Raw genomic sequence first — 17,845 nt, forward strand, 5'->3', positions numbered from 1 at the left:
TATAGCGCAGACATGTAGGACATTGGGTTTATAAATGGTCCGAACATTTCATTTTTTGTCAGACTTCTATTAGTAGGCAGCCTTTCACTTTATCACAAGCCTTGCTTTTAGTTTAACTTTTTCATGTATTTTAATAAAGTATGGCCAAGGATACTTCCATTCTTTTGACCAAAGGTGTCTTTTCTGATGTGCACCATGATTGGAGTTCAGACATAAATTCTTCTTAGACTCATTAATTCCCTGGCTCTTTTTCCTAAGATGATTTTATTATATGTCAGACATGCCTTCCTGACATTTCTCTGAAAGTGAGTTTCTCTCCATCATCCCTCTACAGGGTTCTTTTTCCTTCCCATGAAAAAAAGAGTTCTCATCAACAGCAACATACAGACATTTGGATCTTGATTCAAATAAACTATTAAAAAATTATAAAACCAAAAAAAATACTATGAAACTGTAAGGGAAGTATGGACACTTTCTGGATATTTGATATTACAGAATTTTTGTTCATGTGTTCTAGGTACAATAACGGGACTAGCCTTTCTTTGCAATGCCAGGGCCGGACTCTGCAGACCCCATTTCCCCATTGCCAGCAGATGCCCTGCTAGAATCCTCCCATAGGGAGCAGTAGAGGGACACTGGAAAGCTGGAAGACCCTGACCACACCTTCCTGTTGGTTTACTATTCTTGTTTGGGTTTCCTATTCCTGTTGGCATCATCTTGGTAGGGTCTTCTTCAGCACAGCAGTGATCACTTGTTCCAATGGCGACAGTTAATTTCCCTGTGCAGTTTTTCCAGCACTCGCTGTACCAGCCCCAGAGCACCCACCTCAGAGGCATGAGCAGCAGCCAAGCAGAGCCCCTGCTCAGAGGTTGGAGTTTCCCCCCACAGGGCTCCTCTTTGAGGCTTTGAAGTTTTAATAATTCCATCTTCTTTTTTTCGTCCCCTCAATCCTAGAATTGTTGGCTGTTTTCCACACGTACAACCTCTGTGAGACCTATTGTTCCTTTTTTGCTTTTTTAATTCTTCAATCCATAGCTAACAATTCTTTCTGTTGAACTCTCTCTGTGAAAGTATCTGGCAGGGTTTCTGTCTCCTAAATAGACACCTACTGATACTGTGGTCGTGCCTTTTAAAAGCATCGTTGTCTTTGAGATATACTTACCAAAATATTTACAAATGAAAGGATCTGAATCTAGAATTTTATTCAAAACTGTTAGAAGTGGGGACAATGGATGGCAGTTAGATGAAACAGGACCAGCCATCTACTGATCATCCTTGAAGGTAGGTAATGGCTATATTAAGTTCACTAAGTTGTTGTTGTCTTTTGAATACATTTGAAATTTTCCATAACAAAAAGTTAAATAAAAAACTTTAGGGCTCCTATGTAAATTTATGATCCCTTCTAAGAGAGGGCAACAATAGTTAAATCTAAAGTTATTTTAAAGTACTGTAAATGCAAATAGTCAGAAATTGGGAATTTCATTTAACAAGATCATTAAGTCTATCTTTTGCTTAATTGGGACTTTGTGGTAGGTTTTTTTTTTTTTTTTTGACATTGACATTTATCTAAGCAGTATTTATTGCATACTGATACCCCACATCACAGAATTGTAGAATTTCCATATTAGAAGCTACCTCAAAATTAAATCTGGTCCAGCGTTTTCCAGACCGTATTTTTGAAAACAACAGGTTTCTATAGAGTGTTGAAATGTTGCCAAGGGGAGCGGGTACTTCAGTGGGTAACCCCTTCACCCCTGCTTTAGTCAGAACCACTCAACTCTTATCTGTTTTATGTGTTGAGTGTTTTCTAAAACTTCATTTGAGGCCAGATGTATTCTTATGCTCTTCAAATGTGAATCAAGTCACCAAACCATCATAGATATAGCACCCTTCATCTGCCTTATACCATTCTCATGAGCGGCCTGTCAGCTCCAATATGAAAAACCCACTACTTCCATCTGAACCTAAGTCCGTTCTTCCTTATACCAAGCCCAGATTCGTCAAAGTGGATGTCCCACTCTGTACTGTCTTCCACATGGCAGCACTTCAGATATTCGAAGTCTCTCACACTCTTTGAATCTTGTCTGGGCCAAACTAACATTCAGCCATGCAGATCAGGGTCCTCAAACCCAAGTGCATGTAAGCATTGTGAGGGTGTTTGTCTAGGGACAGATGCCCAGACTACAGAGACAGGAATGCTATGTTGGATCCTGTACATCTTATTGACTCGCCCTCTAAAATAGCTTCTAAACCTTTCTGCTTCTCTCCATCTCCGGTCCTGCCACCCTCCTTAAAGCCAGTAGCATCTTTTACTGAGACTCCTACAAAAGTTTTAGCTGGTCTCCCTGCTTATTTTCTATTTTTTATTTTATTTTTTTTTTTAATTTTATTTATTTATGATAGTCACAGAGAGAGAGAGAGAGGCAGAGACACAGGCAGAGGGAGAAGCAGGCTCCATGCACCGGGAGCCCGACGTGGGATTCGATCCCGGGTCTCCAGGATCGCGCCCTGGGCCAAAGGCAGGCGCCAAACCGCTGCGCCACCCAGGGATCCCTATTTTCTATTTTTTAAAAAAGATTTTATTCATTTATTCATGAGAGACCGAGAGAGAGAGAGAGAGAGAGGCAGAAACACAGGCAGAGGGAGAAGCAGGCTCCATGCAGGGAGCCCGACGCGGAACCTGATCCCAGGTCCCCAGGATCCTGCCCTGGGCTGAAGGCAACGCTAAACCGCCTAGCCACCGGGGCTGCCCTCCCTGCTTATTTTCTAACCCACTACAGTGCCTTCTCTTCCAAGCAGCTAGAGTGATCTGATTAAAGCACAAGTCAAATAACATCACTCACCTATTTGAAGTCCTTCAGTCTTCATCAGTGGGACCTGGGTGACCCCTTAGGATCTGGCCTTCTCTACCTTTCCAACTTACTTCATTGCACTTCCTTAAGCACAAAGTCATTTCTGCCGTCGGGCTAGCTGTTCTCTTTGCCCAAACTACTCCTTCCCAAGATCTCTACATAGCTGTCTCTTTATGATTGCCATCACCACCGATTAAAATGGACTCCCAGTCACTCTGAGTATCAAGATATCTTTTGTTACTCCAATTATTACCATTCATCACCATCTAATACTTTCCTGTTTATTCAGTTTTTGTTTTGCTTCTCCCAACCTTATCTATCTTGTTCTCTGCCGAACACCCACGTTTACATTCATACCCAGCCCATAGGAGGTTCTCAACAAATGCCAAGTAATCTGCACTTTTATAGGCATCCTGGGTTTGGTCCGTGGATCACACTTTATGAAAGAAACATTATTCTAGGCATGACAGGGCCATGATACTTAGAAAGAGCTGGCCCAGGCCTCTATACAGTTATGTTGGCAAACTCAGAATTTAAAGAGTGATGTATTTTTTTTTTTTGAGTGATGTATTTTTTTAAAGATTTTTTATTTATTTGTTCATGAGAGACACAGAGAGATAGGCAGAAACATAGAAGGCTGATGGGTACCATAGGGATGTACCAGAAATCTTGGGATTCTTGGGATATCACTTCAGAGTTCGCAACAGCAAAAGCAAAGGGATTCTTTGCATTGTCAGAGTCTTTGCTTTTATTTTAAAGATTTTGTTTATTTATTCATGAGACTCAGAGAGAGAGGCAGAGACACAGGCAGAGGGAGAAGCAGGCTCCCCATGGGAAGCCTGATGTGGGACTTGATCCCAAGACCCCGAGATCACGACCTGAACCAAAGGCAGATGCTCAACCCATGAGTCACCCACGTGTCCCTAAAGAGTGATGTATTTAAACAGAAGTTAAAGAGTAATCCAGAGTAATGGCATAAGTCAAGCATTGGTGTGGAGTAACATAGGCTCAGGTCAGTATAACCTGAAACCCACATAGAGTCAAAATTACTCTTTCAAACCCCATACAAAGGCACCAGAGAAGAGACCACATTCCGTCTCAGATTTTTTTCTCCAATGTTGAAACAAATTGCTGTTTCTTAAATTGGGCCCCGAGGAAATGAGTGGCTTGCATTTGGAGCCATGTTGTATGGAAAATGCACTCGCTGCAGTGGGATGTGTGTACCCTCAGTACCACATGGGTACACAGACCTACGGCAGGAATAGCACGGCTAAGCAGCTGAAGGGCCGGTAGATTGACACTTCTCGTCACACCAACCCTCGGGCATATGCTTATCGAGTGGGTTGGTGGGCAGAATTGGCTGTGTCACTTAAATCATTTCTCTTTGTCATTTTTTGTTCCCTTATCCTCTTAGAGGGAGGAAAAGATAATAAAGTTGTAACCGAGGAAAGGAAAGCATTTCAGACCATCAGGAGGAAAGGAAGAGACAGTGAGATGAGAAAGGTGGAAGAAAAGGGCAAAGGTGTGAGTAGCAACTATGACTAGAAAGGAAGACTGAGGGACACCTGGGTGGCTCAGTGGGGTAAGCATCTGCCTTCGGCTCAGGTCAGGAGCCCAGGGTCCTGGGATTGGGCCCCCATCAGGCTCCCTGCTCAGGGGGGAAGCCTGCTTCTCCCTCCCTTTGCTGCTCCCCCCACTCGTGCTCTCTCCCTAATAAATAATTAAAATCTTAAAAAAAAATAGACTGAAATATCTAGAAGTGAACAATAGAGAATCCTTAAGATTAAATTGCATTTAGCCAAAATGACGAGGACATCAGAAGAGGAAAAGGCACACAGTTAGAATAAGAAGAAGGTGAAGTTGTTATCAAAGAGTCCTTGCGTTCTTTCGCTCCCTTTCAGCTTTACATGCTGCTGCCCTTTCTGGCCATGTCAGCACCGTGAAATTATTGTTGGAAAATAACGCTCAAGTAGATGCCACTGATGTCATGAAGCACACTCCACTTTTCCGAGCCTGTGAGATGGGACACAAAGATGTGATTCAGACACTTATTAAAGGTTGGTTATTAAGAGTGGCTCTAGCAAGTCACTCTCCCAAGGTAGGCATTCTTGCGGGCACCGTTTGAAACCAGCTTACATAGCAGAGGGCTGCCTGGGTGGAAGGATGGAGGGAAAAGTGGTGTTTCCACCCCCTACACACACCTGCTGTGTGTGTGTCTGTGTGTGTTTGTGTGTGTAAACCTGCTGTCCACTAGGAGCTTCACCTGTTGGCAGTTGTGTGATTTTGGAAAAGCCACTTCACCTGCCCAATCCTCAGTTTCATTTTGTATAAAAGAAAAATGACCCTGGCCCTGACCAACTTATGGGCTCATTGTAAAAATCTGAAGTAGGTAATATATACAGATGCAGTGTGCTAAGAGGAAAGCATTTAAGGGACTGTTGTTACATTTTTCAGACTTCTATTCTTTTTGATCAGCGCTCTCTCTATTGGACATTTTCATGATATGTTTGCTTTTTCAGGTGGAGCGAGAGTAGATTTAGTTGATCAAGACGGACACTCCCTTCTACATTGGGCAGCACTAGGAGGAAATGCTGATGTTTGCCAGATATTGATAGAAAATAAGATCAATCCAAACGTGCAAGATTATGCAGGACGAACCCCTCTGCAGTGTGCTGCATACGGTGGCTACATCAACTGCATGGCAGTGCTCATGGAAAATAATGCAGACCCCAACATTCAAGACAAAGAGGTAGAAATTCTAAGTCTTTTTTATGTTGTTTGCTACTGGGTGTTTGGAGTATTTCTTTTTCATTAACTAAAATAAAGCAAAACAACATTTTGCCAAATAAAGGGATCACTTACAAATTTATAAGCTGAAAACGAGTTTTATTTTTCTCTATTTTCCTTCTAGGTCTTGTCCATATATCCATATACACTATAACAAAGTCATAATACAGAATGGGACTAATTTTATAACTATGACATATGTATGTATGTGTATACATATGCATATATAATATTTCACAAACCACATTTTGCCTTGTTCACTTAAAATTATCACTAATATTTTCTCATTTGGTGTATAACCTTCTGCATAATCGTAGATGCTGAGTATTCCAAGGTTCTAGGAACTTTATGTTGAATGACTCATCCAATCCTCACAGCAGCTCCTAAAGGAGTTGCAGTTATTATTCGTATTTATAGAGAAGAAAAGTGAAATTCCTGGAGCTTACCCAACTACACTACAAGGTGACAACAGGGTCTGGGTTGTTGTGGGGAGTCAGGGTCCAAACACTGCCTGTAACCCCAATTTTAGAATTAAGTAACTTCCTATCGCTGGGTACTTTTTTGTTATTACAGATCATGTTTCATTAATCATTGTTGTGCATTTAACTTTTCTTATTGTTTCCTTAGAATAATTTCCCCTGAGATTATTTATTATTGGTATATGAATGTGATTGGGCTCTGATATATACTGTTGACATGATTTTTAAAAAGATTCTATTTATTTATTTATTTATTTATTTATTTATTTATTTATTTATTTGAGAGAGTATGCATGCACATGAGCAGGAGGAGGGGCAGAGGGAGAGGGAGAGAGAGAAGCAGACTCCCCACTGAGCACAAAGCCTGATGAGATGAGGGGGAGCTCCATCTCAGGACCCTGAGATCATGACCTGAACCAAAATCAAGAGTCAGTCGCTCCACCATCTGAGCCACCCAGGCGCCCCCATCCAACTGATTTCTAAACTATGTGGGTTAATATCCACTTCCTCAGCTATGTAGTACTGTATTGACTTCTCTCAGTTTAACCAGTATTGACTTTTGTTGCTACTATAATTACATTAAGTCTTCAAAAATACTAGCATATTATGTTTTCCAAGCCAGAAAATATATTTTCTATTAATTCATTCAATAAATATTTATCAAGATTGTTCCTATATGTAAAAGTAACATAATGAAAAACATGTAAAATATGGTCCTTGTACATATGTTACTAGAAATGAATCTTTTGTAATCTGTAGTACCTTTTACTTTTTTTTTTTTTACAGTTTCTTACAGAAGCTGGCTTACTAAGCTGACTTACAGAAGTAGCTTACTAAGCTACTTTCCAGTTCTATTTAGTTTTTATGTATACTGTTTTGGATTATCTGCTATAAATATCATTTCATTTGTGAATAGTATGCCTTATTGAACTAATAACTCCAATACAATGTCGAATAGAATTGATAATAGTTGACATCCTTAATTCATTCTGGCTTCTCAAAGGGAAAGCTTTAAATATTTCCCCATTGAATATGATATTTGCTATAGGTAGAGATATTTCTAGCTACTGAGAATTGAGTTTGTTTATTCACAATTAGCTGTTTTTGTCAGATACTATTTCTGTATCTTTTAACATGATCACATGATTTTTCACCTCTTTGCTCTTGATATGGTGAGTTAAAAAGAATCAGGAAGTAGTTCCTCTTATTCTCCTAAAGAATGTGTGTGGTATTGATACTACATTTTTCTTAAATGTTCGGAAGAAAAAAAAATGTTCGGAAGAATTCCCTGGTGAAGACATCTGGTCTAGGGATATCCTCTGTGTAAAAAGTATTAAAAACTGATTCAGTATCACTTATAATTACAAGACCATTCAGATTTCTAATTATTTTTTCCGTTTTGGTAAATTACATTTTTTGAGAAACATATCCATTTTATTAACATAGCAAATGTATTTGCATAAAGTTGGTCATATAATTTATTACCTTTTTTATGACTGTTGGACATATAGTCATTTCCTCTTATTCATTTCATATATTGGTAATGTGTATCATCTCTTTTATTTTTTTATTTTTTTTATTTTTTATTTTTTATTTATGATAGTCACACAGAGAGAGAGAGAGAGGCAGAGACATAGGCAGAGGGAGAAGCAGGCTCCATGCACCGGGAGCCCGACATGGGATTCGATCCCGGGTCTCCAGGATCGCACCCGGGCCAAAGGCAGGCACCAAACCGCTGTGCCACCCAGGGATCCCTCTTTTCTTTTGAAAAATATTTTTCATCTTGTTCATCTTTTCAAAGGAATAACTTCTTTGTTGATTTTCTATATTTTAAATTGTTTACTATTTCATTGGTGTTTACTGTTTATTATTTCCTGCCATCTACTTTCCTCAGGTTTGATTTACCAATTTTTTTAAAGATTCTTTGGATAAAAGTTTAAATCATTGAATTTTTTCAGTATTCATTTCCAGTGTATGTACTTAAGCATGCTTCTTCTAAGCACTGCTTTAACTTTATCCTAGAAGTTTAGGTAAGCTCTACCATCACTATAATTCAGCTCAAACATTTTCTAGTTTCTATTTAGATTTGTTATTTGACCCATAGATTATTTAGCTGTATATTGTTTAATTTCCAGGCATTTGGGCATTTGCTCATTATCTTTTGGTTAATGGTTATATCGGTTTCCTCTTGCTGTGATAACAAATTACCACAAACTTAGTAGCTTAGAACAACACAAATTTATTATCTTACTGTTCTGGATGTTAAAAGTCCAAAATGGGACTTAATGAGCTAAAAATCAGGGTGTTGGCAAGACTACATTCCTTTTGGAGACTCTAGGGGAGAATCTCTTTCTTTCATTTTTCCAGCTTCTAGATACTGCCTTCATTCCCTGGCTTGTGGCCCCATTCCCCCATCTTGAAAGCTAGCAGTGACTGCCTGAGTCTTTCACATTACTCTGACACTTGCCTCCCTGCCTCCTTCCTTTCCTTAAAAGGACCCTTCTGATTACACTGGGCCTGTTCAGATAATCCAGAATAATCTCCCCATCTCAGGTTGCTGATTAGCACCCTTAATTCCATCTACAATCTTTATTTCCCCTTTCCAGTAACATAAAAGAGTTACAGATTCCAGAGATTAGGATGTAAACATTTATTCTGTCTACCACACTGATTTGTAACTTTACTGTGGTCAGAAAACAGAATAACAGTTATTTTATTTTATTTCAGAATTATTTTAATCCTTCAAAGTCCTTTGAGGCTTTCTTTGTGACCCAGTATATATGAATTGCTTTTGGAAATGTTTTATGTACACTCGAAAAGAATGCCAATTGTGTCATTAGTTGGATGCAGCGTTTTATATGTATCACTTGGTTCAAAGTTTTTTACTGTGTTGTTCAGGTCTTCTGTATCTTTACTCTCGTTTTATTTATTTGTTCTATGACCTATTATAAAAGATGGGTTAAAAATCTCTCACTGTGATTATGAATTTGACCATATCTCCTTTTAATTTTGTCATTTTTTGTTCTATATGTTAAAAGCTGTGTTATTAGATGCATACAGATTTAGGATTATTACATTTTCCTCTTTGACCCCTTTAAAACTGTGAAATATCTATCTTGTATTTCTAGTAATGCTTCATGCCTTCTTTATCTTTCATAATATCGATTTTTTTTAAGAATACAGGCCATTTATTTTGTAGAATCTCACTCAGTTTGAGTTTGCCTTATGATTCCTCATAATTCAGTTTAAGTTTTACATTTTTGGTTGGAATATTATACAAGTGATAATGAATCCTTCTCAGGGTATTACCTCTGGAAACACATGATGCCTCTTTACATGATATTAATTTTGATCACTTACTTAAGATACCATCCATTTTCTCCCTTTTTATAATTAGGTAATTTGGGAGAATTGTTTCTATTTTTTAGTTAGCATAAATAACTATGTGTCCAAAAATACCTACTCCAGATATATCTGATTTTTGTTCATGCTTATAGGGAAGAACAGCTTTGCACTGGTCCTGTAACAACGGATACCTCGATGCCATTAAATTACTACTAGACTTTGCTGCTTTTCCTAATCAGATGGAAAACAATGAAGAAAGGTAAGCTATTGATAAAAAGAAAATAAGAAAGTATTGTTGTCCAACTCACCTCCTTTCTGCTACATTAAAAAATCTCAAGTTGAGATACTCGTTCAAAAGTACTAAGTATACTCATAAGGAAATGCTACACTAAGAAATCCTAAACCAGAAGAAAAGAGCAAAATTTCCATCTAGTGTTGATTTAGAATCATGGGATTTTTAAAATTGTTCAGAACTTTAGGTTTACCTCTGGCAAGCTCACAAATTACAAATAGAGAAACATGTTCTTCTGGCTTGTGGCTGGCAAAACCTCAGGGGAGGCTAGACTGACCAGTCCTAGGAATGTGTCATATGTCCAGGACATTTCTCTTGATGAACAAGGTAATACTAGTTAGTGGACAGAGGTGCCACCATGTGGCATGAAAAAATAAGGAAAATGTGAGATGATTGAATAATATAAGAGCGAGGCTGGAGTTACACCCCAGGGCCCAGGCCAAATAAAGAGGGCCAGACACGGTGTGAATTCTAAACAGGAGAGATTCTTGGCAGTCTTGGATCTAAGAAGATTCTGATCATCTGTAGGTGACAACCAAGTTTGTGATAAGACTTCCACACCTGAGCTCCACCCATCTGGGTCCATGCTTTGCTTGTCGTTCATGGATGCTATAACTGCAGTGGCTCCTGCTATGACCCCATGTCACCCCTCATAGCCATCACCAGTTCTTTCAGGAGACAGTTGACATTGTGGAGAAGGAAGGACTGTGTCTAGGCCACCTGTCTCAGGAAACCCACTCCTTCTTTCTGGGGGAACCCTTCATCTCTCCCATTTCTTTCAGAACCACTCCCCATTAATGATGGCCTCCACCTGTTATTTTCCATTTTACTTATTTTCTGAGGTTTGTTTCTTCTTCCTATAAAGCTCATCTTCTCTTGGAGTGTCTGCATTGCCCCATTTCTTCTTACTCATGGTTTGTGCCTTTGCAGTCTGACTTCCATCCTCACATTGACACTGAAACCATGTTGAATGGTCACTGACAGACTCACTGATAAATCCTACGTTGGTCCCTCTGTCTACTCGCACTGGCCTGTCTGCATTCACCTGGTTCTGTTGACCCCTCTTCTTTACCTTACTGAGACTGTATCTTATCTAAGCTTCTGCGACAGTGTATTTTCCTGATTCTCTGCCAGTCGTGTCTGCTCCTCCATTTTTTTTTTTTTTTTTGCTTCCTTTTCTATTTTTTATTTTTTAAATATAGACACTCTTCAGGGACTGGGTCTTTTCTCTCAGTGCACTTCTTTGGCTCTCTGACCTACCATCAAGGCTTCGGTAGTCACCTGGGTGCTGGTGAGTTCTAAATCTGTCCCTCAGACCCAATATCTCCTGGGTTACTGCTGTCATCTCCTCTTCAGTACCAACACCATCCTCTGAATCTTGCCCTCTCCGCCTCGTTCTGGGGGCTGTCGCAATGCCTTCTCGCTGTTTTCTCCCCTTTGAACTATCATTCAGTTCGTCTGCTTCCAAAGTAGCCTCCCTAAACCGTATTTCTAATGCAATTGTTAATCATGTCCTGCCTCCATTCAAATGCAATCTCATCTAAGAAGATAGTTTTGATCCCAGAGGCATGTGTTCCAAATGATGTTCTCCCCATACAGTGTGAATTTGTAGATCACTTAGCACATTTCACTTTATATTATAATTTTATGTGATCTGTCTGCCATGTTAGTGGAGAACTCCTGAAGATCATTGTCATCCCTGTGTTGCTCACAGTGCTTCTCAGTAAGTAAATGCTCAGTAAATAACTGTTGTATCATTAGGTTCGTGCTTTCAGGTTCCCAGTAGCATCCCCTGCTAAGTACCTGCATTAGTAACTTCTGGAATTCTTTGAGTGTGTAATTAGATAAATCTGACTAGTATGTCTTACTTTGAGAGGGGTTATATAAAGAACTCACTCTATTATATTCAAATGACAACTTTAAAATCAAAAAGATTCAAAGATATAGGGGTTTGGACATTTAAGGAAGGTGGAAAGCCAAGCAGAATCCTCAAGGCTGAGGTTTTGACATTAAAGCAGATATGTGAGAGAACAGAAGTTTTCTCTCTTTGAAACCCTAAAAAAAGGGTGGGGGGAGATTAAGAATCCTAAGAATTAGTGGTGATTTATTTCTATTATGAAGGATTTAATCTGTAACAGTATTTACTGTCTAATTGCTATTTTCTTAGGAAACAAACAAACAAAAAAAAAAATAGACATTGGGCAGCCCAGGTGGCTCGGCAGTTTGGCCCTGCCTTTGGCCTGGGGCGTAATCCTGGAGACCCAGGATCGAGTCCCACGTCGGGCTCCCTGCATGAAGCCTGCTTCTCCCTCTGCCTGTGTCCCTGCCTCTCTCTCTCTCTCTCTCTCTCATTTTGTGTCTCTCATGAATAATTAAATAAAATCTTCAAAAAAAATTTTTTTTAAATAACATTGACTTTTGTAATTCAATTCCCATTTTTATGGTAAGACTTGAATTTCAGGCCTAAGGAAGAGTGGGAATTAAGGTGCTTACTGCCTCCTAGAGTAAACATATGTTAATTACAGACCAACAGACCCCAGGAAAAATCACCCTAACTGTACTTGCCAGTCTATAGATGAAGATGGGCAGTGGCAATATCCCAGTCTCCTCTGATGTTTCATTGGCAATGCACCTTGATGTACAAATGTCAGAACCTGGCACTGCCTTTTATGTTTATTGACATTCCAGTTTAGGCATTCCACTCATCCCTTCAGACCATTCCTGCATGGCAAGTCCAATTGTATCTTGCATCTTGTCTTTATCTACATTGTTTCTTGACTGGTTACCATCAATGTAGTGCTAATTTTTACTTCTCATGCATTGACACCAACCACTTGATGTGTACCGTATAGACATAATTTTTGCCAGCTACTGCTGGCTTCTAGTCAATAACTATCTGACAACCACGACTCCAACATCGATGGGAATATTCACAGCACTTGAATGTCTCTAAATTGAATTTGGGGTGCAAAAAGTTTCAGGAGTAATAATTACAATATGGTCAATGCTGAAACACTAGGGCATAGACTTTAGTCTTAAAATCTTTCTATATATTTGGACTGTGTTTCCCTGAATCAAAAATTGATGAAGAATCCTAATTTGAATAAGCCAATTATAAGAGAGACATTTTTGAGAAAATTGGGGAAGTTTGTATTTGGAGTGGGTACTAGATTTTGCTAAGGAATCCCTGTTAATTTTGCTAATACCATAATGACATTGTGCTTATGTCCATATTATTTACTGAAGAATACTCAAATGCAAAGAGATTAAATGATAGGAGTTCTAGAATTTGCTTTAAAACAGTTCAGGAAAAATAATAAGGAAGGGGTTAGAGGAAGCAAATGTAGCAGAAATGTTGCCACTTGTTAAATTTGTGTAGTGAGCATATAAGTGCTTATTATGCCAGTCTCTCTACTTTTGTTTATGCTTACAAAGTTTCTTATAATAAAAATACAACTTTTCCATGATCAAGATATTTAAAATACTTGAAATTGCAATTTTCCGTCCACAAGCAGCCTGAGAGTTCTGGTAAAATTAGAGGTTAGGCCTTCCTTTCATAAACCAGACTTCGATAATCCTGCTTGTATAATCTGTGAAAGATACTCTGTATGAGTAATTATAGAAAAGATGATCAAGCTTGCTAAATACATATGTTATTTGTACATTGATCTGAGAAGCGGTTTCATTCTTTTTTTAAAAGATTGATTGATTTGAGAGAGCACAAACATGAAAATAAGAGAAAAAGAGAGTACGCACAGGGGGAGTGGGAGAAGCAGACTCCCCACTGAGTAGGAAGCCCAATGTGAGGCTTGATCCCAGGACCCTGAGATCACTACCTGAGTCAAAGGCAGACGCCTAACTGACTGAGCCACCCAGGCACCCCACAGCTTTGTTCTGTAGGAGATTTATTTTCAAGAACTGATAGATGTGCTATGGAAGGAACAGGGAGTCATCCAGTCTTAGTTCAGGTGTGGGTTCTGCAGGGAACTAGTTAGGGAACTTCAGCAAGTTGCTTAATCTTTCTGGATCTGTTTACATACTTATAAAAGGAAGGTGATAGGATAAAATTCCTCTAAAATTCCATTTAGCTCTAATATCATGGAGTTCTGTGGCTCTGATCATTTTTTACATTGGGGAGAGTACAGTCATGAAGGCATTTTAGAATATATAGTGATTACATTTATCTTGATCATTCTATCACTATATTGTACACCTACCTGAAACTAATTTAGCACTGTATATTAACTATACCGGAATTAAAAAATTTTTTAAAGATTTTATTTATTTATTCTTGAGAGACAGAGAGAGAGGAAGGCAGAGACACAGGCAGAGGGAGGAGCAGGCTCCATGCAGGGAGCCTGATGTGGGACTCGATCCCGGAACTCCAGGATCACATCCTGGGCTGAAGGCAGGCGCTAAATCACTGAGCCACCCTGGAATTAAAATTTTTAAAAATAAGAAAAGTTTTTAAAAATAAAATATATAGTGAAAAATTTTAAAGTTCTTCTGAACTTATAAGATGCCATCTACTTATAAATAACATTTTAAAGTTTATGGAGGCACCTCTACTTTATGGCCTTCTGGTCCCTGGACAGTAGAGACAAATCAAGATGTCCTAAAATGAAAGTTTCTTAATTTTAGCATTTGGGATTTCTTTCTGAATTCAGTTTCCTTCCAGAAGTGACCAAACCACCTTTGCTTATATGAAAAATTTTCTCCTTTTATGTCTGACTGTAACTGTCAGGTGAGTTTTGAAGAGAGAAAATTTCTATAATCACTGGATGATTTTTTTGTGTCTAATCATGCATCCATATAATCATCAGTGTTTCCACTTCATAAATCAGCTGATTATTTCTTCCTAACACCTCTGATTGCATTGGATTAGTAACAGCCACCCAGAGAGGAATCAGATCAGTGGCAGTCATTAGGTGGTCATAACTACTAGTTTGGGTCCTGTGGCAATGATATTGATGATGCACAACCGTGGTATCACAAACCCTGCTGCAAGTGCATGTCCTATAATAAGAACGACAATAGCTGACATTTATTAATTGCTTCTTTTATGCCAGGCACAGTGATATCTTCTTTGTATTTATTATTTCCTTTTTCTCCTCAAGCCAAGTCTGTAATGAGGAAAGCTAGGTTGGTTAAGAAGTGACAGCATTACCATTGTTGGAAGGTACAATTGGCTTGTTGGTTTTTGTTTTTTTTTTTTTTACTTCAATTTTTATATTTTTTGCACTCTTTGAATTCTTTAAATATGTGTCATTATTACAAAGTAATCTTTTTAAAAAATAACACCTGCTGAGATAATAACAGTGGTTAATTCTCAGGGTGGGAATACAGATGACCGCTGTGTTATTCTATGTATTTATCTGATTAGTTTATATTTCTAAAAATAGAAAAGGTATATTGTAAGAAAAGAATTTACCTAAAATTATACATCTAGAAGGTAGCCAGTTGAGATTCAAATATATAACCATCTGCCAATACAACTCATCTTTTCTAAATAATATATTTGTCAAAAAGGTATGCACAGCGTAAACAATTTAAAAGGCATGAAAACAAAATGTCCCTCCCACCCCTGCCTTTGAGACAACCAGCGTCCTCCCCAGGGATGTCACTATCACGAGTTTCTTGGTAAACTTCTAGAGATATATTTTACGTGAGATAAGCATATGGGGATATGTTCTTTTTTATACAAATGGAGCATCCCTTAATATTGCTCTGTTTTTAAAAGATTTATTTTATTTATTTTAAAGAGAAAGAGTCTCAAGCAGACTGTGCCGAGCACAGAGCCCAATGTGGGACTAAGTCTCATGAACCTAAGATCATGACCTGAGCTAAAACCAAGAGTTGGACACCTAACTGACTATGCCACTGAAACGCCCCAATACTGTTCTGTTTCTTAATTTTTTTTTCTTTCCCTTCATTTAACAAGACATCCTGGACTTTATTCCTTATTTATCCATATGCCAGAGCACAGCTGTGGCTGCATTATACGGATGCCTGCATCACACGAATGGCCCATATTTATTGCAAGAGGTGTTCCATTGATGGATACTGAGGTTGTCTCCACTCTTGTACTATTTCAAACTGTGCTTCTGTGAATACCCTTGTAAAGAAAGCATCTCACACACAAGAGCAAGTCTGTAGGATATATGCCTGCAAGGGACATGTCAAAGGGCAGATGCATGAGTAATTTTGATAGATAATGCCAAATTGTTCTTTCTAAAGATTAAAGTAGCACATAGAGAGCTAGTCTCTGCATCCTTGCCAGCACAGTGTGTTATTAAACTTTCTGATCCTCATTAATCTGATCATTAAAGTACTCTCCCTGTTAGTCTTAATCTGTATTTCTCTCAAATGAGTAAGATTGAACATATTTCTATATATTTAGAAGCCATTAGTATTTTCTATTCTGGGGACTTTTATCTTTGTTTTTGGTATTTTTTGCCCTACAGAATTTTGTTATTTTTATGTAGATGGATTTATCAATCTTCTCTAATGGTTTTGAGTTTTGGATCATTTTTATTAGAAGAGACCTTCCCCGGATCCCTGGGTGGCTCAGCGGTTTAGTGCCTGTCTTTGGCCCAGGGAGTGATCCTGGAGTCCCGGGATCGAGTCCCACGTCGGGCTCCTGGCATGGAGCCTGCTTCTCCCTCTGCCTGTGTCTCTGCCTCTCTCTCTCTCTCTCTCTCTCTCTCTCTCTCTTTCTCTCTCTATCATGAATAAATAAATAAAATCTTAAAAAAAAAAGAAGAGACCTTCCCATTCCAATTTTTAAAAATCTTCCATAGTTTCTTCTAGTACTTCCATGGTTTCTTTTTCTCTTTTTAGGTCTTTGCTTCATCCAGAACTCCTTTTGGTGTAAAATGTGATATAAGAATCTCTTTTTTCCAGATGGCTATGCCATTGTCCCAACACTACTTAATAAGCCATGCTTTCTGACTTAAAGGGCCATCCTTATCATATACTAAATCTCTTGGTTTGGAGATGTATTTTTTCTTCATAAGCATAAACCATCAGTAGCTATGGGCTTAAACTTATGAATCTCACAGGATACTATCCACAGTACTTTTTAGATAGGCATGGGGTATTATTTGGCACATAGGGGAGAAGAAAAGTGATCACGTGTTCCTGCAGCCCCCAGTTTATGAGCCAGCAAGTGAAACTCAGGAATCATCATGATCAGTGACACAAAGCACCTAACTCCAGCTCTACCCTTGTTTTGTGCCCTCAGAGGAAAAAGGAACAGCCCTGGAGTACTGAAGATAGCCTTGCCTGAGAAACAGTCCACATCTCAGAATGAGATTTCCTTCTGCTGCACACAATACTGCCAGTTTAACTATGCCTCAAATTACATTCCAACGCTTAAAAAAAAATACCTTCCTGCTTCAGGTACACTCCCCTTGACTATGCTTTGCTTGGTGAGCGCCATGAAGTGATCCAGTTCATGTTGGAGCACGGTGCCCTGTCCATCGCAGCCATACAGGACATCGCCGCCTTCAAAATCCAGGCCGTCTACAAAGGGTACAAGGTCAGAAAGGCTTTTCGAGACCGGAAAAATCTCCTCATGAAGCATGAACAGTTGAGAAAAGATGCTGCTGCCAAGTAAGTCCAGGCTATGGAGACTGTGTTCCTTCACAGCCCAGGAATCAGGGTGGAAGGGGACAGGTGGCAGGAGCAGGCAGGAGGGGGAATCAGGGGAGGATCTGAGATCATGTTGACCCCTGTACCCATGTCACCTTCCCCCTTCTGCCCACTGGCTGTGCAGAGCACTGTGGCTGCAGTGAAGGACCAAGGCCCGATCCCTGCTCGGTGGCTGTCCCTCCAGGCTAGTCCCTGATGTTCCAACACAGGAACAGACCACCACCACAGCCATCATGGCAAGGAGTTGGGGGTGGGAAGGTGCCTACAGGAAGCTGCAAGGACGTAACTGCTCCTCCTCCTTCCTTTCCTGCCTTTCCACAGGAAACTGATACCAATATCCCGCCTACTTCACTAGAAGTGTCTAGTTTTGATTTGATTAAAGCAACCAACTTGTGTAAAAATAACTAGCCCTCCCCACCTATTCCTTCACAAATCTG

The 17,845-nt window shown here is 39.2% G+C and overlaps 1 protein-coding gene across 13 annotated transcripts in view; it reads left to right on the top strand.

The window, feature by feature from the left end:
• INVS (inversin) overlaps positions 1-17,845 on the top strand; it is a 156,989-nt gene that overhangs the window by 93,706 nt on the left and 45,438 nt on the right. For all 13 annotated transcript variants that reach the window (XR_013388165.1, XR_013388166.1, XM_077912688.1 and 10 more), the window contains 4 exons: positions 4,754-4,909; positions 5,372-5,601; positions 9,616-9,722; positions 17,157-17,369. Coding sequence is in view for 11 of the 13 variants with exons in the window: in XM_077912688.1 (XP_077768814.1) it covers positions 4,754-4,909; positions 5,372-5,601; positions 9,616-9,722; positions 17,157-17,369 (706 nt within the window). In the remaining 2 variants the exon portion in view is untranslated. The remainder of the gene's footprint in view (positions 1-4,753; positions 4,910-5,371; positions 5,602-9,615; positions 9,723-17,156; positions 17,370-17,845) is intronic.

This window comes from Canis aureus, chromosome 10, assembly GCF_053574225.1.
Source record: "Canis aureus isolate CA01 chromosome 10, VMU_Caureus_v.1.0, whole genome shotgun sequence".
NCBI lineage: Eukaryota > Metazoa > Chordata > Mammalia > Carnivora > Canidae > Canis > Canis aureus.